General features: G+C 38.2%; 1 protein-coding gene across 2 annotated transcripts in view; it reads right to left on the bottom strand.

Moving 5' to 3' along the window:
- Positions 1-4,678: 4,678 nt before the first annotated feature.
- dgkaa (diacylglycerol kinase, alpha a) overlaps positions 4,679-23,793 on the bottom strand; it is an 89,466-nt gene continuing 70,351 nt past the window's right edge. For both annotated transcript variants that reach the window (XM_061902640.1, XM_061902641.1), the window contains 16 exons: positions 23,339-23,456; positions 23,185-23,273; positions 22,978-23,097; positions 19,968-20,066; positions 17,638-17,715; positions 17,480-17,553; positions 15,706-15,780; positions 15,537-15,622; positions 15,304-15,393; positions 13,453-13,613; positions 12,765-12,829; positions 12,607-12,697; positions 10,455-10,641; positions 8,569-8,686; positions 7,862-7,922; positions 4,679-5,701 (listed from right to left, as the gene is read on the bottom strand). In XM_061902640.1, coding sequence (XP_061758624.1) covers positions 5,621-5,701; positions 7,862-7,922; positions 8,569-8,686; positions 10,455-10,641; positions 12,607-12,697; positions 12,765-12,829; positions 13,453-13,613; positions 15,304-15,393; positions 15,537-15,622; positions 15,706-15,780; positions 17,480-17,553; positions 17,638-17,715; positions 19,968-20,066; positions 22,978-23,097; positions 23,185-23,273; positions 23,339-23,456 — 1,593 coding nt within the window. In that variant the 3' untranslated portion in view covers positions 4,679-5,620. The remainder of the gene's footprint in view (positions 5,702-7,861; positions 7,923-8,568; positions 8,687-10,454; positions 10,642-12,606; positions 12,698-12,764; positions 12,830-13,452; positions 13,614-15,303; positions 15,394-15,536; positions 15,623-15,705; positions 15,781-17,479; positions 17,554-17,637; positions 17,716-19,967; positions 20,067-22,977; positions 23,098-23,184; positions 23,274-23,338; positions 23,457-23,793) is intronic.

Here is a 23,793-nt window from a genome sequence, read left to right on the forward strand (position 1 = left end):
GGCTTCATCTGACCGGGATCTTCAGCTCTCGCTGGATCGGTTCGCAGCCAAGCGGCCGAAATGAGTTTCCTCCGCCGTGTGGCGGGGCTCTCCCTTAGAGATAGGGTGAGAAGCTCTGCCATCCGGGAGGAACTCAAAGTAAAGCCGCTGCTCCTTCACATCGAGAGGAGCCAGATGAGGTGGTTCGGGCATCTGGTCAGGATGCCACCCGAACGCCTCCCTAGGGAGGTGTTTAGGGCACGTCCAACCGGTAGGAGGCCACGGGGAAGACCCAGGACACGTTGGGAAGACTATGTCTCCCGGCTGGCCTGGGAACGCCTCGGGATCCCCCGGGAAGAGCTAGACGAAGTGGCTGGGGAGAGGGAAGTCTGGGTTTCCCTGCTTAGGCTGTTGCCCCCGCGACCCGACCTCGGATAAGCGGAAGATGATGGATGGATGGATGGTATGGACTTACTGCAAAATGCTCGTAAAATTCCCCTATAAGACAGATATTTTTATAAAATTAAATGGAATTTGTTGTTTACAGAAAAGCAAAACATAAAAAACTGTCAAAATGTCATAGAGTTCAGATTAAATAAACGAAACATTACTATTGTATTTTTTTTATTACTATAAAGAACCGAACCTTAGAAGTTAAAGAGATGAAATGGCGCCCTCTGGTGACAGAAAACATGATCGCAACGATGTGTATCTTGGCTGAATTAGGGCTAAAAATGAGGCCAAAAGTGCTGACGTCTGGTGGTTTTTATTAAATAGAATTATACTTGGGACTGTAACAAGAGCATTTAAGTGAATATTCTAGAACGATTTGACTTTATAAGAGCTTTTAAATAGTAAACGTCTTTAATTATAATGTCTCTCGTGTTGCGTTGGGGACACCTCGGATATTTAAAACGTGTTTTCATAAACAGTATGGTCTTACTGCAAAATGCTCGTACAAATTCCCCCTATAGGACAGTTATTTTTCATAAAATTATACGAAATTTCTCATTTGTAGAAAACCAAAACATGAAAAAACAACAAATGTAATGGAGTTCTGACTTCAAAAAACAAAACTTTCCTATTGTATTTATTATATAAATTCAGTTCAGATTTAAAAAACAAAACATTGCTATCGCATTCATTACATAACTATGTTTGAAAAATATTTAAGCGGGAATGTTATTTGCCACAAAAAAAACAACAGTAATTTAGAAGTTAAACGGATGAAATGGCGCCCTCTGGTGACAGAAAACATGATCGCAACGATGTGTATTTTGGCTGAATTAAGGACAAAAATGAGGCCAAAAGTGCTGACGTCTGTAGGTTTTTATTAAATAGAATTATACATTCTGTTACATGAGAAAGTCACAAGATAATTTAAGTGAATATTCTAGAATGAATTGACTTGATAAGAGCTTTTAAGTAGTAAACATATTTAATTATAAAGTCCCTCGTGTTGCGTTGGGGACACCTCGGATATTTAATAATTATTTTCATAAACAGTATGGACTTACTGCAAAATGCTCGTAAAATTGCCCTATAGGACATATATTTTTATAAAATTAAATGGAATTTGTTGTTTACAGAAAAGCAAAACATAAAAAACTGTCAAAATGTCATAGAGTTCAGATTAAATAAACGAAACATTACTATTGTATTTTTTTTTTATAACTATAAAGAACCGAACCTTAGAAGTTAAAGAGATGAAATGGCGCCCTCTGGTGACAGAAAACATGATCGCAACGATGTGTATCTTGGCTGAATTAGGGAGAAAAATGAGGCCAAAAGTGCTGACGTCTGGTGTTTTTTATTAAATATAATTATACATTCTGTTACATGAGAAAGTCACAAGATAATTTAAGAGAATATTCTAGAATGATTTGACTAAATAAGAGCTTTTAAGTAGTAAACATATTAGATTGTAAAGTCCCTCGTGTTGCGTTGGGGACACCTCGGATATTTAACAATTATTTTCATAAACGGTATGGATTTACTGCAAAATGCTCGTAAAATTCCCCTATAGGACAGATATTTTTATAAAATTAAATGGAATTTGTTGTTTACAGAAAAGCAAAACATAAAAAACTGTCAAAATGTCATAGAGTTCAGATTAAATAAACGAAACATTACTATTGTATTTTTTTTATAACTATAAAGAACCAAACCTTAGAAGTTAAAGAGATGAAATGGCGCCCTCTGGTGACAGAAAACATGATCGCAACGATGTGTATCTTGGCTGAATTAGGGAGAAAAATGAGGCCAAAAGTGCTGAGGTCTGGTGGTTTTTATTAAATAGAATTATACTTGGGACTGTAACAAGAGCATTTAAGTGAATATTCTAGAACGATTTGACTTTATAAGAGCTTTTAAATACTAAAAGTCTCTAATTAAAATGTCTCTCGTGTTGCGTTGGGGACACCTCGGATATTTAAAACATGTTTTCATAAACAGTATGGTCTTACTGGAAAATGCTCGTACAAATTCCCCCTATAGGACAGTTGTTTTTCATAAAATTATACGAAATATCTAATTTTTAGAAAACCAAAACATAAAAAAACATTCCAAATGTAATGGAGTTCTGACTTCAAAAAACAAAACATTACTATTGTATTTATTTTATAACTAAGAACCGAACTTTAGAAGTTAAAGAGATGAAATGGCGCCCTCTGGTGACAGAAAACATGACCGCAACGATGTGTATCTTGGCTGAATTAGGGAGAAAAATGAGGCCAAAAGTGCTGACGTCTGGTGGTTTTTATTAAATAAAATTATACATTCTGTTACACGAGAAAGTCACAAAATAATTTAAGACAATATTCTAGAATGATTTGACTAAATAAGAGCTTTTAAGTAGTAAACATATGAGATTGTAAAGTCCCTCGTGTTGCGTTGGGGACACCTCGGATATTTAACAATTATTTTCATAAACGGTATGGACTTACTGCAAAATGCTCGTAAAATTCCCCTATAGGACAGATATTTTTATAAAATTAAATGGAATTTGTTGTTTACAGAAAAGCAAAACATAAAAAACTGTCAAAATGTCATAGAGTTCAGATTAAATAAACGAAACATTACTATTGTATTTTTTTAATAACTATAAAGAACCGAACCTTAGAAGTTAAAGAGATGAAATGGCGCCCTCTGGTGACAGAAAACATGATCGCAACGATGTGTATCTTGGCTGAATTAGGGAGAAAAATGAGGCCAAAAGTGCTGACGTCTGGTGGTTTTTATTAAATAGAATTATACTTGGGACTGTAACAAGAGCATGTAAGTGAATATTCGAGAACGATTTGACTTTATAAGAGCTTTTAAATAGTAAACGTCTTTAATTATAATGTCTCTCGTGTTGCGTTGGGGACACCTCGGACATTTAAAACATGTTTTCATAAACAGTATGGACTTACTGCAAATTCACCAATAGGACAGTTAGTTTTTTATAAAATTGGATGAAATTTCTTGTTTTTAGAAAAGCAAAAAACTGTCTAAATGTAATAGAGTTAAGTTTGAAAAAAAAACCCATTAATATTGTATTTATTAAATAACTATAAAGAACTGAATCTTAGAAGTTCCATCCACCCAAGGGATAAAATGGCGCCCTCTGGTGACAGAAAACATGACCGCAACAATGTGTATCTTGGCTGAATGTTGGGAGAAAATGAGGCCAAAAGTGCTGACGTCTGGGGGTTTTTATTAAATAGAATTATACATTCTGTTACCTGGGGCAGTCACAAGAGCATGTAAGTGAATATTCTACAATGATTTGACTTGATAAGAGCTTTTAAATAGTAAACATAGTTAATTATAACGTCTCTCGTGTTGCGTTGGGGACACCTGGGATATTTAACAATTATTTTCATAAGCAGTATGAACTTACTGCAAAATGCTTGTACAAATTCCCCTATAGGACAGTTATTTTTTAAAATAAAATTATATTAAATTTCTTATTTCAGAAGAGCAAAACATAAAAAAAACTGTCAAAATGGAATTAAATGTGATAGAGTTCAGATTTAAAAAACAAAACATTGCTATCGCATTCATTATATAACTATGTTTGAAAAATATTTAAGCAGGAATGTTATTTGCCACAAAAAAACAACAACAGTAATTTAGAAGTTAAACGGATGAAATGGCGCCCTCTGGTGACATAAAACATGACCGCAACGATGTGTATCTTGGCTGAATGTTGGGAGAAAATGAGGCCAAAAGTGCTGACGTCTGGTGTTTTTTATTAAATAGAATTATACATTCTGTTACTTCGGGCAGTCACAAGAGCATGTAAGTGAATATTCTAGAATGATTTGACTTGATAAGAGCTTTTAAATAGTAAACATCTTTAATTTTAATGTCTCTCGTGTTGCGTTAAGGACACCTCGGATATTTAACAATTATTTTCATAAACAGTATGGTCTTACTGCAAAATGCTCGTAAAATTCCCCTATAGGACAGTTATTTTTCATAAAATTATACGAAATTTCTTGTTTTTAGAAAACCAAAACATAAAAAAACTGTCTAGATGTAATATAGTTCAGACTTAAAAAAACAAAACATTACTATCTTATTTATTAAATAACTATAAAGAACTGAACCTTAGACGTTAAATGGATAAAACAGCGCCCTCTGGTGACAGAAAACATGATCGCCACGATGTGTATCTTGGCCGAATGTTGGGAGAAAATGAGGCCAAAAGTGCTGACGTCTGGTGGTTTTTATTAAATAGAATTATACATTCTGTTACTTGGGGCAGTCACATGAGCATGTAAGTGAATATTCTAGAATGATTTGACTTGATAAGAGCTTTTAAATAGTAAACATCTTTAAAAAGGACAACATTATTCGCTGCACAAACACCCTTCTGGAGCCTGAAAGTTGTCCTTCGTGTAAACACACATGATGAACATAAACACACACACACACACACCTCACACACACACACACACACGCACACGAACAGACACACACACACACACGCACACACACAATAATTAGGCAAATACTGTTCCACCAAACACTCGTTCATCAACATTCAGTCCCCAGCTCCTGGTCCTTTCCAAATGCATTATTATTTTGTATTAATAATAAAGTAATTATAGGATATCTGTGGAGCCACAACAACAACAACAACAACAACAACACAACTACAAGTTTTTGCACAGCTCCCAGTGTGTCGACCCGAGCCAGACAAACGCAAAGGAAAAGGCACCTTCTCTAAAGCACATTTAGATCCTACATGGCGTTGTATATTTAGAAAATAACATTAAAGTCAGTATATATACAATAATCAAGTATGTGGGGTCTGGCAACCGCAGCATAAATTGTATTCTGATAAGTTTTTAATAACGAAAAAGTGGGTAAATATGGAAAATTCTTACATCAAGCCCACATTTTTTTGTATTTTTAAACAATTATCAAATCAATTAAAAAAAATGATCCGTATGGATGATCTGATTGGCTGTGAGAAGTCACATGGTTGTGAATGGCGATTCATTCACTTTTATGGCATCTTATTTTTCTAATGTTCATTTCTGATTTTTAACAAAAAAAATCATATATCAAGCCCTGGATTTGAGTTGTTATAAATCTATTTTTAGGACTAATACTAACTTGATGATGCTGTTTGCTAAACAGTCTGCTTCTATTTGTAGTTGAAGAATCCTGACGACTTGGCCTGAGGAGCCATCAACATGCTTGCTTGGTTCTTGTGTGTGATGTGGATCTGAAAGCACAGGGCCAACGTCTCATGAGAAAATATAACAACAAGCAGACAAAAAATATAATAACAAGTAGACAAAAATATAATAAGTTGACATAAATATAATAAGTAGGCAAAAGCATAATAAAAAGTAGACAAAAATATAATAACAAGTAGACAAAAATATAATAAGTTGACAAAAATATAATAACAAGTACAGAAAAATATAATAACAATTAGACAACAATATAATAAAAAGTAGACAAAATATAATAAGTTGACAAAATATAATAACAAGTAAACAAAAATATAATAACAAGTAGACAAAAATGAAATAAGCTGACAAAAATATAATAACAAGTTGACAAAATTATAAAAACAAGTAGACAAAAATTTAATAAGTAGACAAAAATATAATAACAAGTAGACAAAAATATAATAAGTTGACAAAATATGATAACAAGTAAACACAAATATAATAACAATTAGACAAAAATAAAATAAGGTGACAAAAATATAATAACAAGTCGACAAAATTATAAAAACAAGTAGACAAAAATTTAATAAGGAGACAAAAATATAATAAGTTGACAAAATATAATAACAAGTATAGAAAAATATAATAACAATTAGACAACAATATAATAAAAAGTAGAAAAAAATACAATAAGTTGACAAAATATAATAACAAGTAAACAAAAATATAATTGCAAGTAGACAAAAATAAAATAAGTTGACAAAAATATAATAACAAGTCGACAAAATTATAAAAACAAGTAGACAAAAATGTAATAAGTAGACAAAAATATAATAACAAGTAGACAAAACCTCGGATAAGCGGAAGATGATGGATGGATGGATGGACAAAAATATAATAAGTGGACAAAAATATAATAAGTAGGCAAAAGCATAGTAACATCCATCCATCCATTTTCTACCGCTTATTCCCCTTTGGGGTCGCGGGGGGCGCTGGCGCCTATCTCAGCTACAATCGGGCGGAAGGCAGGGTACACCCTGGACAAGTCGCCACCTCATCGCAGGGCCAACACAGATAGACAGACAACATTCACACTCACTTTCACACACTAGGGCCAATTTAGTGTTGCCAATCAACCTATCCCCAGGTGCATGTCTTTGGAAGTGGGAGGAAGCCGGAGTACCCGGAGGGAACCCACGCATTCACGGGGAGAACATGCAAACTCCACACAGAAAGATCCCGAGCCTGGATTTGAACCCAGGACTATAGGACCTTCGTATTGTGAGGCAGACGCACTAACCCCTCTGCCACCGTGAAGCCCAAGTAGACAAAAATATAATAAGTTGACAAAAATATAATAACAAGTGGACAAAAATATAATAAGTAGACAAAAGCATAATAATAAGTAGACAAAAATTAAAAAACAAGTAGACCAAAATATAATAACAAGTAGACAGAAATAAAATAACAAGTAGACAAAAGCATAACAAGTAGACACAAATATAATAAGAAGTAGACAAAACAAGCAGGCAAAAATATAAAAACAAGCAGACAAAAATATAATAAGTAGACAAAAATATAAAACCAAGTAGACAAAAATATAATAAGAAGTAGACAAAAATATAATAAGTTGACAAAAATATAATAACAAGTAGACAAAAATATAATAAGTGGACAAAAATATAATAAGTAGACAAAAGCATAATAACAAGTAGACAAAAATATAATAAGTAGACAAAAATATGATAAGTTGACAAAAATATAATAACAAGTGGACAAAAATATAATAAGTAGACAAAAATTAAAAAACAAGTAGAGCAAAATATAATAACAAGTAGACACAATTTTAAAAACAAGTAGACAAAAATATAATAATAAGTATACAAAAATACAATAACAAGTAGACAGAAATAAAATAACAAGTAAACAAAAGCATAACAAGTAGACAAAAATATAACAAGTAGACAAAATTATAAATACAAGCAGACAAAAATATAAAAACAAGCAGACAAAAATATAATAAGTACACAAAAATATAATAAGTGGACACAAATATAATAAGAAGCAGACAAAAATATAATAAGTAGACAAAAATATAAAACCAAGTAGACAAAAATATAATAAGAAGTAGACAAAAATATAATAAGAAATAGACAAAAATATAATAATAAGTAGACAAACACAAGCGTGGTTGTTACAGTACCGACCGTGCAGGGCGACTGCATCCAAGGTTCACCGTCGATCTGCATGGGCAACGCTTTCTTGGTCCTGACATGTCACAATGGAAAGTGTCATTGTTAGTTTAATTGTTAGCAGGACTGCACAACGATAATTGAACCTTTTAGGAGGTGAAATTATTGCAAGTCTGGAAAAAAAGTAAAAAAGGGAAAGTGATTGTCTCCAAAATGGAACACCAATGGTAAAGTCCTGTCTGTCTAAAGCTAACGTACCAAAAACCGGAAGTAGCCTCCCTGCTAACATACAAAAAAAAAATGGTGCTATCACAATGTTTTTTGCAAAATAAGAACTCAAATAACAGGCATTAGCATGTCTATGCTAATGTGTCTAGAGTCTATTCATTGCGTGTAGAACGTCAAACAACTAGCTTATGTAAATGTAGGCTCCGTCGCTCCCAGTCCGTGGAGCGCTCTCCCTGACCACCCGAGGGTACCGCAGACTGTGAATGCTTTTTAAAATGGCTTAAAACCCCTTCTTTTTAAAACACTTTAGCACTTTGAGGTTGTTTGCTTGATATACAGTGCTTTTTAAAAATAAAATATATTCTTATTCTTATTATTGTGTGTAAAGGGCTAATCTGCTGCCTCCTTCTTGTCAGAGCGTTATTAGCGTAAGTGCACACTCTGAGTCGTCACCCTCTCTGGCCGACCGGCGAGTCAAAGCGTGTCTTTGTCACCTGATGGTGAGCTGCGACGTCTTGGCGAGCCTCACGGCGCTCTTTAGGCCCGTGTAGATCTGACCCATCTCCATGGCGCCCTCCAGGCCCACCACCTCCAGGCGGCGGTCGCTCAAGTCTGCGCAGCAACCACAGAAATGCAACTTTCAGCTTGTTTGCTGCCATCTTGTGGACGTAAAGCGACACTGCGTCAGTTTAGCAAAGGCATTGATGCAACTTCTTAATTTCATTGGCAGGTGTACCTAATGTAGTGACTACAGTTGTACCGATACCAATGTTTTGGGTACCGGTACCAAAATGTATTTCGAAACTTTTCTAAATAAAGGCGACCTCAAAAAATGTCATTATTGTTTTTATTTTGAACAAAAAATCTTAGGGAACATTAAACATATGTTTATTATTGTAATTTAGTCCGTTATTCTTAAGTCTATCTGTGTTGGCCCTGCGATGAGGTGGCGACTTGTCCAGGGTGTACCCCGCCTTCCGCCTGATTGTAGCTGAGATAGGCAACAGCCCCCCCCCGCGACCCCCAAAGGGAATAAGCGGTAGAAAATGGATGGATGGATTGATTCTTAAGTCCGACATAACTACAGTCTAGTTGCACCACGTTAAAACAGTGACTTCCTGTTCAGTGCAAAGCAAGCTTCAAAATAAAAGCACCATAGAAATGAACACAATGCACTCATGTATTAATGTTTTAGATGATTAATCACTTCTTGTGATTATTGTAGTCAAGAAAGAGTGGTCTCGATACCAAAATGTATTTTGATACTTTTCTAAATAAAGGGGACCACAGAAAAATTGCATTATTTTCTTTATTTTAATAAAAAATATGAGGGTACATGAAACATAAGTTTATTGTTGCAATTTAGTCCTTAAATAAAATAGTGAACATACCAGACAACTTGTCTTTTAGTAGTAAGTAAACAAACAAAGGCTCCTAAGTAGTCGATGCAGTAACATATTTCGTCATTTATCTACCTATTATTTTGTACACATTATAAAGGACAAGCTGTAAAAAAATAATTATTAATCCACTTGTTCATTTACTGTTAACATGTGCTTATTTTCAGTTTTAACATGTTCTATCTACACTTCTGTTAAAATGTAATAATCACTTATTCTTCTCTTCTTTGATACTTTACATTAGTTTTGGATGATACCACACATTTAGGTATCGATCCGATACCAAGTAGTTACAGGATCATACCTTGGTTATAATTGAAGTTATTGTGTCCGGGGACTTATTTACTGACTTTATAAACATAATATGAGTTTTTAAAAAAGGAAAAAATAATTAATGACGATAAAAAATATCAACGTAATCGTAGTAGTATCGACTAAATATGCTCTTGTACTTGGTATCATTATAGTGGATGTTAGGTGTAGAGCCACCCAAGGCGTTTGCTTACATTGCGACGCCGGTGAGCTATTGTATCCTCCTACAGTGTGTAGTGACGCATGTTTAGCTATTCCTCGTCCTCCAGTGATAATGATACATGGAGGCGAGGATTAGTGATTTAGAAGAAGCTAAAACACTGCCGACTGCGGATGGACATCTTAAAGCACCTCTCCCTCAGGTTGTTTCAGTGTTCTAACTTCACCTTTATCGTCATTTTTTAAGCCAAAATGCGTCCGTTCTCCCTTTTCAGTCTACACACTGTGTCTGGTTGTAAGTACTCTGTGTGCGTGCGCTGCCGAACATGCTCCTCCGCTCGTAAAACCAGCAATGTCACAACAAGACGACGCGCCGTCATGCCCGTTAAAAAGCGGGGAGGATCGGGGGGGGACCGGTACTTTTTAGAGCAGGTGTAGTACTGAATATGACTCATGAGTATATGGCGGTACAACCCTCGTAGTGATCCACCTAAAAGGAGTCCAAATACCTTGACCGGTCACTTTGAGGACTTCCGGGTCCATGATGACGTCGGGCTCGTCCTGACCGCTCGGCCCCTTCCCCTCGCCCTTTTTGGTCTCGCCCCACAGATTGGAGCCGCCGTGCATGCTGGGAATGTTAAGGACGGCCACGCCCTCCAGGGACAGGGCGCCCAGGTCCAGAGGAGTCCCGCAGCACTGGGGACAAAAAGACGCCATGATGGTTAAAGTAGCAATGATTGTCTCACACACACACACGCACGCACGCACGCACACACACACACACACACACACACACACACACACACACACAGACACACACACACACACACACACGAGGTGTGGCGAAATTATTCTCTGCATTGGACCCATCACCCGTGATCACCCCCTGGGAGGTGAGGGGAGCAGTGAGCAGCAGCGGTGGCCACGCCGGGGAATCATTTTTGGTGATTTAACCCCCAATTCCAACCATGGATGCGGAGTGCCAATGGCTCCCATTTTTTTAGTCTTTGGTACGACTCGGCCGGGATTTGAACTCAGGGCGGACACTCTAACCCAAGGGTGACCAACCTTTTTGAAACTAAGAGCTACTTCTTGGGTACTGATTAATGCGAAGGGCTACCAGTTTGATACACACTTAAATAAATTGCCAGAAATAGCCGATTTGCTCATTTTACCTTTAATAAAAAAATCTATATATATATAAAAAAAATGGGTATTTCTGTCTGTCATTCCGTCGTACATTTTTTTTCTTTTTACGGAAGGTTTTTTGAAGAGAATAAATGATGAAAAAAACACTTAATTGAACTGTTTAAAACAGGAGAAAACACGAAAAAAAAAGAAAATTTAATTTTGAAATATAGTTTATCTTCAATTTCGACTCTTTAAAATTTAAAATTCAACCGAAAAAAATGAAGAGAAAAACTAGCTAATTCAAATCTTTCTGAAAAAAATTAAAAAAACATTTTATGGAACATCATTGGTAATTTTTCCTGATTAAGATTAATTTTAGAATTTTGATGACATGTTTTAAATAGGTTAAAATCCAATCTGCGCTTTGTTAGAATATATAACAAATTGTACCAAGCTATATTTCTAACAAAGACAAATCATTATATCTTCTAGACTTTCCAGAACGGGCTTCACGGTGGCAGAGGGGTTAGTGCGTCTGCCTCATAATACGAAGTTCCTGCAGTCCTGGGTTCAAATCCAGGCTCGAGATCTTTCTGTGTGGAGTTTGCATGTTCTCCCCGTGAACGTGTGGGTTCCCTCCGGGTACTCCGGCTTCTTCCCAGTTCCAAAGACATGCACCTGGGGATAGGTTGATTGGCAACACTAAATTGGCCCTAGTGTGTGAATGTGAGTGTGAATGTTGTCTGTGTATCTGTGTTGGCCCTGCGATGAGGTGGCGACTTGTCCAGGGTGTACCCCGCCTTCCGCCCGATTGTAGCTGAGATAGGCGCCAGCGCCCCCCCCCCGAAAGGGAATAAGCAGTAGAAATGGATGGATGGATGGACTTTCCAGAACAAAAATTTTAAAAGAAATTCAAAAGACTTTGAAATATTCTACAGATTTTGTAGATTTGCCAGAATAATTGTTTTGAATTTTAATCATAAGTTTGAAGAAATATTTCACAAATATTCTTCGTCGAAAAAACAGAAGCTAAAATGAAGAATTAAATTATAATATATTATTCTTTAAAATAAAAATAAAAATACTTGAATATTGATTTAAATTGTCAGGAAAGAAGAGGAAGGAATTTAAAAGGTGAAAAAAGGTATATGTGTTTAAAAATCCTAAAATCATTTTTAAGGTTGTATTTTTCCTCTAAAATTGTCTTTCTGAAAGTTATAAGAAGCAAAGGAAAAAATTAAATGAATTTATTTAAACAAGTGAAGACCAAGTCTTTAAAATATTTTCTTGGATTTTCAAATTCTATTTGAGTTTTGTCTATCTTAGAATTAAAAATGTCAAGCAAAGCCAGACCAGCTTGTTAGTAAATAAATACAATTTTAAAAATAGAGGCAGCTCACTGGTAAGTGCTGCTATTTGAGCTATATTTAGAACAGGCCTGCGGGCGACTCATCTGGTTGTTACGGGCACCACGTTGGTGACCCCTGCTCTAACCACTAAGCGGTGCTGATTATACCGTGGCGGCCTCACCTCCATGCTCAGACTCTCGCTGAGCTTCTTGCAGGAGGCCGAGATGGTCTCCGAGGTGGCAAACTCAAAATACCACAGCTTGTTCTTCATCCTGCGCACGTTACAAAAAATATTTTCAATGCCGCCGGCCTTCCCCGCCCATGTGGTCTGGATGTTACCTGCTGTTGAACTTCTGTGGATGCTTCTCCCTCATGGTGTGGAAGCGGTGAGCGATGGAGGCGTCCTGTGTGGGCGTGGACATTTAACGACACACGTCAGTCAAACAGAAACACTCTGTAACGCAGTGTTTTCCACCCTTTTGTGAGCCAAGGCGCATTTTTCGCCTTGAAAAAATGCGGAGGCACAACACCAGCAGAAATCATTCTTTTTGCGCTTTGAATTGACAAAAACATTCACCCAAAAATGAAAAACAAAAGTTAAAGTCCTGCCTGTCTAATGCTAACCTTCAAGAACCAAGGAGTAGCCTGCTAGCTAATGTACATAAAAAACTAACAAAAATATGGCTCCTCAAAAATATTTTTTTTTACTTTTATTTGAGCAACTTTTTGTGCTTTGAATTGACAGAAGCATTCCCCCAAAAATGTAACCCAAAAGTCAAAGTCCTGTCTTTTTAATGCTAACGTGCAAAAACCATGACATAGCCCGCTAGCTAACATGCAAAATAAGTTTAAAAAAATGGCGATATCACAGTAAAACATTTTTTTTTTTTTACTTTAGAGGTCCCTACGCTGGAGAATGCTAGAGTCAACCAGTAAGAAACAAAATGTTCGTCTTAATGGACACGTGTCCGTCAAACCAAAAATAAAACGACTGTGGTTTACGACACGTGTCTTTGCGGAAACTCACCACTCCGATGGAGAAGTAGTTGTTGATGATTTCATACGGCACGGGGTCGCCCTTCTCTTGGTCCTCCTCCGTAATGACCTGCACGCTCCAGCGGTCCATCAGAACCTGGGAGCTGCCCTCGATGTCCTTCAGGATGCGACTCAGGTCTTCACCGTCGTAACCTGCCACGGGAAAACTGTTTTATTTTGAAATAACCTTCCACTGCTTGTTTACCAGCAACCACGAAGTACCGTATTGTAAAGTAAATGAATCAATTTTACGTTCATTTTTTTTACACATTATAATATCATGGTATGTCCCGGGTGAGTGGAATGTGTTGAAGGTGGAATGGTTTGAAAAGGTTGAAACGGAGGAAGTTTGAAAAATGTCCAATTTATTTTGAATGGGAAAAATGTCCCGGAAAACGTGGAATTCTGGAAAATCTGGAAATGTTTGGAATTTGTCAAGGGAAAGCCCGCGATTCCCAAATTGGCTGAGCAGTTTGAAGTTGGAACGCTTTGAATCGGGTGAAAAATACGGAAGGTAGAGCGCCAAAATCTGGAGGAGGAGAAGGAAGAGGGGGAGAAGGAGGAGGACAAGGAGAAGGAGAAGAAGAGAAAGAAAAAGAAGAAGAATAAGAAAAAGAAGAAGTTTACAAGGAAGAAGAAAAAGAAGACAAAGAAGAAGAAGAAAAAGAAGATGAGGTAAAAGAAGAAAAAGAAAAACTAAAAGACAAAGAAAAAGAAAAAGAAGAAACATGAGAAAAACAAAAAAAGAAGAAGAAGAAAAAGAAGAAGATGATGAAGAAAATGAAGAAGAAGAAAAAGAATAGGAAGACAAGAAGAATAAGAAGAGGAGGAAGAAGAAAAATAATAATAAGAAGAAGAAAAGGAAGAAGAAGAAGAGGAAGAAGAAAAATATGAAGAAGAAGACGAAAAAGAAGAAAAAGAAAAAGAAGAAGACAAAGACAAGGAAAAAGAAGAAAAACAAAAAGGAAAACAAAAAGAAGATGAAAAAGTAGGAGAAGAAGAATAAAAAAAGGAAAAGAAGAGGAAGAAGAAGAAAAAGAAAAAAGAAGAAAGATAAAAAGAAAAAGAAGAAGAAACATTAAAAAAGAAGAAGAAGAAAGATAGAAGAAAAAAAGAAAAGGGAAAAAAAAGACAAAAAGAAGATGAAGAAGAAAAAGAAAAACAGAAAGAAAAAGAAAAAGAAGAAGAATAAATATGAATGTTGGTGTAAAAGAGCATGTGTGAATTCTTTGTAGCATTCACACAATAAATCAATAATTAATAATATGTAGGTGAAATAATAACACATTATAGTAAAATATTAATAATTCATATTAATAAGTTAAATAATGGCCCTGTGATGAGGTGGCGACTTGTCCAGGGTGTACCCTGCCTTCCGCCCGATTGTAGCTGAGATAGGCGCCAGCGCCCCCCGCGACCCCGAAAGGGAATAAGCGGTAGAAAATGGATGGATGGATGGAAGTTAAATAATGACACAAATGAAGATAATACCAGACATATAACAGTATATATTGTACATTTGAGTAGGATATATTTGGGGTTACATGCACTTCATTAGCATATGTGATTAAACTGTCATGCAAAACTTGAAAATTGGTATTCACACATTATTTTCTTAAAATAATAATAATTATTATTTTGTATGGTTTGGCGAATGCTTTTGTGTGACAACAGAGACGTGTTCACGTGTTCAACTTTGTGCACGAGTGACACTGGAACCCGCTTTGGTGCAGATCTGGATAAAGGTGGCGCTGAAGTCAACTAAAGTGTCCCTGAGCTTCAAATGTGGCCCGAAAATGAAAAGCAGCTTGATGAGCGCGGCCATCACAAGCAAGTCTCTCACCTCCTCCCCAGCGCAGACAGCGAGCCAGGTCGTTTCCTGTGCCCAGAGGAAGCACGGCCACGTGCGGCCTCACCAGCAGGTTGGCTTTGTCTGACGGGGGACAACGGAGAAGAGAGAAGTTGAGGAAAAACACATATGGCCTTTGACCTTCGGGCGTGTAGGCGCAGGTCTGCAGGAGGACTCCAGCCAGGATCTGCTGGCTACAAGTGGGAGTTGTCGCTCCTCAAGCTCACCGATGGCGTCCAGAATCCATCCCACTGTGCCGTCGCCGCCGCACACCAGGATCCTGAAGTCCTGAATGTTCCTGAAGAAGCTCAGGCTGACAAGAAACAAACAGTAAGTGGACATTGGAACACCGCACCACTGTCGCCTTGGAACACCACACCACTGTCGCCTGCTCACCCCGCCGCTGGTCCACCATTGGAGAGGTTGTACACCTGTCGAGGGTTCAGCAAGTACTGGAACTTACGCAGGACCCTGGAAAAAACCCAAAATGGTAAATAGGTTATACTTGTATCACGCTTTTCTACCTTCAAGGTACTCAAAGCGCTTTGACACTATATCCACATGCACCTATTCACACTAGGGCTGGGCCATATGGCCTTTTTTAATTTACATTATTGCAATCAGTTGATAAAACATTGTCCTTTACAATTATAAAAGCTTTTTTTTAAAAATCTACTACTCTGCTAGCATGTCAGCAGACGGGTAGATCCTGACGAAATCCTATGTATTGAATGAATACAGAATTGTTTTGAATCGGAGAAATATCGTTTTTGAATCGAGAATCGCGTTGAATCGAAAAAATCGATATGTTATCGAATCGCGACCCCAAGAATCGATATTGAATCGAACCGTGGGACACCCAAAGATTCGCAGCCCTGAATAATATATATATATATATATATATATATATATATATATATATATATACATATATATATATATATATATATATAATGATAAGAAGAAGAAGAAGAGGAAGGAGGAAGAAGAAAAATATGAAGAAGAAAACAAAAAAGAAGAAGAAAAAGAAGATGAAGAAGAAAAAGAAGAAGACAAAGACAAAGAAAAAGAAGAAAAACAAAAAGAAGAAAAAGAATACGAAAAAGGAGGAGAGGAAGAATACGAAAAAGGTAAAGAAGACGAGGACGAAGAAGAGGAAGAAGAAGAGGAGGAAGAAGAAGAAAAAGAAGAGGAAGAAGCAAAAGAAGAAGACGAAGACAAAGAAAAAGAAGAAAAACAAAAAGAAGAAAAAGAAGATGAAAAAGGAGGAGAGGAAGAATAAGAAAAAGGTAAAGAAGATGAGGAGGAAGAAGAAGAACAAAAAGAAAAAAGAAAAAGAAGAAGGATGAAAAGAAAAAGAAGAAGAAACATAAAAAAAGAAGAAGAAAGATAGAAGAAAAAAAAGAAAAAGGAAAAAAAAGACAGAAAAAGAAAAAGAAGATGAAGAAGATGATTGATATATATATATATATATATATATATATATATATATATATATATACATATATATATATATATATATAAGTGCAAGTTCTCCCACTTAAAATGACGACAGAGGTCCGTAATTTTCATCATAGGTACACTTTAACAGTAAGAGACAGAATGTGAAAAAAAATCCAGGAATTCACATTGTAGGAATTTTAAAGAATTTATTTGTAAATTATGGTGGAAAATAAGTATTTTGTCAACCATTCAAAGCTCTCACTGATTGAAGGAGGTTTTGGCTCAAAATCTCACGATACATGGCCCCATTCATTCTTTCCTTAACACGGATCAATCGTCCTGTCCCCTTAGCAGAAAAAAAGCCCCAAAGCATGATGTTTCCACCCCCATGCTTCACAGTAGGTATGGTGTTCTTGGGATGCAACTCAGTATTCTTCTTCCTCCAAACACGATGAGTTGAGTTTATACCAAAAAAGTTCTATTTTGGTTTCATCTGACAACATGATATTCTCCCAATCCTCTGCTGTATCATCCATGTATCCATTTTGGTATAAACTCAACTCAAATTTAAAAACTACATATATATACACACAGGCCGACAGCTAGTGTATCGAAAAACTGGAAAGTACCACTTGACTTGTATTTCTAGTTAATCTACTTATGAGTAAAGTACATAATCATCCCGATTTCTTCATACATGTTATTTTTGCGGAATGTTAGGTCTCACCTTTCCCCCTGCTTGCCTCCACTTTTGGGGTTGACAAACACAAGAAGAGGGTGTGTGTTGGGCACGGGGCTGATCTGTCACAACATGAAACCAAAAAAACAACTTTGTAAAGATTTGATGTCGTTATAAAGAAAAAAAAAAGATTTCTGTAAAGGTACCTGTAGGACCTGTCCGTCAGGAGTTGTGTTGAGCTCAGCGTCGTCCGTCTGAGCGGAGCAGCCGTTGTTGGATCTGTCCTTCATTACAAAATAAGACAATTGAATATTATTAGCATTTTTTGCATGTGAGTAGCAAAAAGTGTCATTCAGGAGAGAAAACAAAACAACTCCAACGTACATAATATCATTATAAACAACAAAGATCAGTTGACAGAAATATTAGTTTATTTAAAGATCAGATCTGGATGTATTTTTGTGAATTATCCGCACTTTGTAATTATCAATTAAAAAATGTTTTGAACAATGATGATGTAAGATGGCCAACACTCCACTATGAGAGCACTTCAAGTCTAACTATATCTTTCATTCATAATACTTAAATGGGTTGTACTTGTATAGCGCTTTTCTACCTTCAAGGTACTCAAAGCGCTTTGACACTACTTCCACATTTACCCATTCACACACACATTCACACACTGATGGAGGGAGCTGCCATGCAAGGCGCCAACCAGCACCCATCAGGAGCAAGGGTGAAGTGTCTTGCTCAGGACACAACGGACGTGACGAGGTTGGTACTAGGTGGGATTTGAACCAGGGACCCTTGGGTTATGCACGGCCACTCTCCCACTGCGCCACGCCGTCCCCTACTTTAATACTTTAATATCACTATTTACATATGAAGTGGGCATTTCTGTCGAGAGGTTTATTCCAGTATTTATTTATTTTTCATCTTTAGCTCAACTTTGTCTTTACTTACTTTGGATTATTTATTTAATATATATATGTTGGGAGTCCAGCATCAAAATATTTATTCATTCAATGGATGTCCGCTAACTTTTTGCAACTCAACGCCAAAAAAACGGAAATGCTGATTATCGGTCCTGCTAGACACCGAACTCTATTTAATAATACAACTCTAACATTTGACAACCAAACAATTAAACAAGGCAACACGGTAAAGAATCTGGGTATTATCTTCGACCCAACTCTCTCCTTTGAGGCACACATTAAAAGCGTTACTAAAACGGCCTTCTTTCATCTCCGTAATATCGCTAAAATTCGCTCCATTCTGTCCACTAAAGACGCTGAGATCATTATTCATGCGTTTGTTACGTCTCGCCTCGACTACTGTAACGTATTATTTTCGGGTCTCCCCATGTCTAGCATTAAAAGATTACAGTTGGTACAAAATGCGGCTGCTAGACTTTTGACAAGAACAAGAAAGTTTGATCACATTACGCCTGTACTGCCTCACCTGCACTGGCTTCCTGTGCACTTAAGATGTGACTTTAAGGTTTTACTACTTACGTATAAAATACTACACGGTCGAGCTCCATCCTATCTTGCCGATTGTATTGTACCATATGTCCCGGCAAGAAATCTGCGTTCAAAGGACTCCGGCTTATTAGTGATTCCCAAAGCCTAAAAAAAGTCTGCGGGCTATAGAGCGTTTTCCGTTCGGGCTCCAGTACTCTGGAATGCCCTCCCGGTAACAGTTCGAGATGCCACCTCAGTAGAAGCATTTAAGTCTCACCTTAAAACTCATTTGTATACTCTAGCCTTTAAATAGACTCCCTTTTTAGACCAGTTGATCTGCCGTTTCTTTTCTTTTTCTTCTATGTCCCACTCTCCCTTGTGGAGGGGGTCCGGTCCGATCCGGTGGCCATGTACTGCTTGCCTGTGTATCGGCTGGGGACATCTCTGCGCTGCTGATCCGCCTCCGCTTGGGATGGTTTCCTGCTGGCTCCGCTGTGAACGGGACTCTCGCTGCTGTGTTGGATCCGCTTTGGACTGGACTCTCGCGACTGTGTTGGATCCATTGTGGATTGAACTTTCGCAGTATCATGTTGGACCCGCTCGACATCCATTGCTTTCCTCCTCTCCAAGGTTCTCATAGTCATCATTGTCACCGACGTCCCACTGGGTGTGAGTTTTCCTTGCCCTTATGTGGGCCTACCGAGGGTGTCATGGTGGTTTGTGCAGCCCTTTGAGACACTAGTGATTTAGGGCTATATAAGTAAACATTGATTGATTGATTGATTGATTCATCCTTAACATCTGATATTTTATTATATATTCATTATTAATTATATTTATTCTCAGCATCTTTAATATTGTATTTATTGCTCAAGGCAATTTACTCACAGTTATTTTCCCCAAAACTCATATTAGTTTATTGCTTTTTTTTTAATTTACTGTTTGTCGTACTCGTTTCTCTAGAAAATGTGGTAGAAAAACGGTACAAAATGAACAAACTCTGCTTCTTCCTACTCCTTTTCAGAATTGATGTCCCTTAAAGTAAGACATGGAGCATGTGTGCGTTGCCGAACCTTAATGACAGGATAGACGGCCCAGGGGGGCAGGATGTGGTCTCGGAGCGGGCCGCACGTGCACTCGCTGGGCTCCTCGGCCGCACACGCGTCATGACGCTGCAAAATGGAGAAAAAAATATGAGAACAGGACAAGCCTTGTAACCTTTAACGTTCCTGAATGTGGAATAGATGAAATGTACAGTGGGGCAAAAAAGTATTTAGTCAGCCAGCGATTGTGCAAGTTCTCCCACTTAAAATGATGACAGAGGTCTGTAATTATCATCATAGGTACACTTCAACTATGGGAGACAGAATGTGAAAAAAAATCCAGGAATTCACATTGTAGGGAATTTTAAAGAATTTATTTGTAAATTATGGTGGAAAATAAGTATTTAGTCACTTCAAACAAGGAAGATCTCTGGCTCTCACAGACCTGTAACTTCTTCTTTAAGAAGCTCTTCTGTCCTCCACTCGTTACCTGTATTAATGGCACTTGTTTGAACTCGTTATCTGTATAAAAAACACCTGTCCACAGCTTAAACAGTCAGACTCCAAACTCCACTATGGCCAAGACCAAAGAGCTGTCGAAGGACACCAGGAAAAGAATTGTGGACCTGCACCAGACTGGGACGAGTGAATCTACAATAGGCAAGCAGCTTGGTGTGAAAAAAATCAACTGTGGGAGCAATTATCAGAAAATGGAAGACATACACTGACCACTGATAATCTCCCTCTGATAATCTCCCTCGATCTGGGGCTCCACGCAAGATCTCATCCTGTCGGGTCAAAATGATCATGAGAACGGTGAGCAAAAATCTTAAAACCACACGGGGGGACCAGGTGAATGACCCGCAGAGAGCTGGGACAAAAGTAACAAAGGTTACCATCAGTAACACACTACGCCGACAGGGAATCAAATCCTGCAGTGCCAGATGTGTCCCCCTGCTTAAGCCAGTGCATGTCCAGGCCCGTCTGAAGTTTGCCAGAGAGCACATGGGAGAATGTCATGTGGTCAGATGAAACCAAAATAGAATGTTTTAGTATAAACTCAACTTGTCGTGTTTGGAGGAAGAAGAATACTGAGTTGCATCCCAAGAACACCATACCTACTGTGAAGCATGGGGGTGGAAACGTCATGGTTTGGGGCTGATTTTCTGCTAAGGGTACAGGACGATTGATTCGTGTTAAGGAAAGAATGAATGGGGCCATGTATCGTGAGATTTTGAGCCAAAACCTCCTTCCATCAGTGAGAGCTTTGAATGGTTGACCAAATACTTGTTTTCCACCATAATTTACAAATAAATTCTTTAAAATTCCTACAATGTGAATTCCTTGATTTTTTTTCCACATTCTGTCTCTCACAGTTGAAGTGTACCTATGATGATAATTACAGACCTCTGTCATCATTTTAAGTGGGAGAACTTGCACAATCGGTGGCTGACTAAATACTTTTTTGCCCCACTGTACAAACCCTAAAAGCAGTGAAGTTGTCACGTTGTGTAAATGGTAAATAAAAAGAGAATACAATGATTTGCAAATCCTTTTCAACTTATATTCAATTGAATAGACTGCAAAGACGAGATATTTCATGTTCACACTGTGTTACACGGCCTTTCCTTTTCACAACACTCAGTAAAGGTTTGGGAACTGAGGAGACACATTTTTGAAGTGGAATTATTTCCCATTCTTGCTTGATGTACAGCTTAAGTTGTTCTACAGTCCGGGGTCTCCGTTGTGGTATTTAGGCTTCATAATTCGTCACACATTTTCAATGGGAGACAGGTCTGGACTAAAGGCAGGCCAGTCTAGTACCCGCATTCTTTTACTATGAAGCCACGCTGTTGTAACACGTGGCTTGGCATCGTCTTGCTGAAATAAGCAGGGGCGTCCATGATGGCGTTGCTTGGATGGCAACATACGTTGCTCATAAACCTGTATGTACCTTTCAGCATTAATGGTGCCTTCACACTTGTGTAAGTTACCCATGCCTTGGGCACTAATACACCCCCATACCATCACACATGCTGCCTTTTGAACTTCCCGTCTAGAACAATCTACTCCTCTTCGTTCCGGACGACACAACGTTTACAGTTTCCAAAAACAATTTGAAATGTGGCCTAGTCAGACCACAGAACACTTTTCCACTTTGCATCAGTCCATCTTAGATGAGCTCGGGCCCAACGAATCCGGTTGCTTTTCTGGGTGTTGTCGATAAATGACTTTGGCTTTGCATAGTAGAGTTTTAAATTGTACTTATAAATGTAGCGACCAACTGTAGTTACCGAAGTGTTGCTGAGCCCATGTGGAGATATCCTTTACACACCGATGTCGCTTTTTGATGCAGTACTGCCTGAGGGATCAAATTATTTGGCCTTGCCGCTTACGTGCAGTGATTTCTCCATATTCTTTTGATGATATTACGGAGCGTAGATGGTGAAATCCCTAAATTCCTTGCAATAGCTGGTTGAGAAGAGTGGTTCTTAAACTGTCGGACAATTTGCTCAGGCATTTGTTGACAAAGTGGTGACCCTGGCCCCGTCCTGGTTTGTGAATGACTGAGCATTCCATGGAAGCTGCTTTTATACCCAATCATGGCACCCAACTGTTCCCAATCAGCCTGTTCACCTGTGGGATGTTCCAAATGTTCTCAGTCTTTTTTGCCACTTGTGCCAGCTTTTTGCAATCATCAAATTCCAAATGAGCTAATATTTGCAAAAAATAACAAAGTTTACCAGTTTGATGGTTAAGTATCTTGTCTTTGCAGTCTATTAAATTGAATATAAGTTAAAAAGGATTTGCGAATCATTGTATTCTGTTTTTATTTACCATTTACACAACGTCACAACTTCACTGCTTTTAGGTTTTGTACTTATCATATGAAAATGTGTCTTTTTGCTTGTTTGGCACAGCCGTTCTTCCATACCCGACTCCTCCGAGCAGTGCCTTCCCCATACGGTCACCATAAAGTTGGACAAATTGTCCCTAAAGGTTGCTATGCTAGGTTGCTATGCTGGGTTGCTATGCTGACCATGGAGTGGCACCACACGCAGTGTTTGCCCGTCAGGCCTTGGAAGCTCTTGATTTTCTTCTGGCACTTGTCGCACTTCCTGGAGTCGCAGTTGCCGCTCACCCAGTCGTGCACGGGAACCTAAAGCCAGGGGAATAACTCACTCGAGGACCAGACAAAAATAATAATAAAAACAAAGAAACAGGTGTTGCCGTGGAAATGCCGTACCCCTGTTTCTTTCTTGGACTTGACGTAGGTTCTGGTGCAAGGGGCCGGGTTCCTGTTGGCGCAGCGGCCGTGAACGGTGTACTTGCAGCCTGCGGGAACAAGGGCACACCGCTCTGGGTTCTGTCGCCCCCGTGTGGCGGCTGGCGGTACTCACAGGTGCAGCACAGGCCTTGCTTCCTGAGGCCCAGCAGCATGCTCTGGCACACGTTGCAGTAGGCGGGCTTGTTGAAATGCTTCATCCTCCACAAGTGCTGACCGTCCGTCTGGGTCATCTGGACCGTGACAAGCACAAGTTAACACTTTGTGGGCCTCCACAAACCTCGGAACTTCTTCAACAACAACAACTAAATCTGCCGGGTCAAAAGTATACATACATACAGCAATGTTAAAGGCCTACTGAAATTAGATTTTCTTATTCAAACGGTGATAGCAGCTCCATTCTATGTGTCATACTTGATCATTTCGCGATATTGCCATATTTTTGCTTAAAGGATTTAGTAGAGAACATCGACGATAAAGTTTGCAACTTTTGGTGCTGATAAAAAAAGCCTTGCCTGTACCGGAAGTAGCAGACGATATGCGCGTGACGTCACGGCTTATGGAGCTCCT

The sequence above is a fragment of the Nerophis ophidion genome, linkage group LG06 (genome assembly GCF_033978795.1).
Source record: "Nerophis ophidion isolate RoL-2023_Sa linkage group LG06, RoL_Noph_v1.0, whole genome shotgun sequence".
Lineage (NCBI taxonomy): Eukaryota > Metazoa > Chordata > Actinopteri > Syngnathiformes > Syngnathidae > Nerophis > Nerophis ophidion.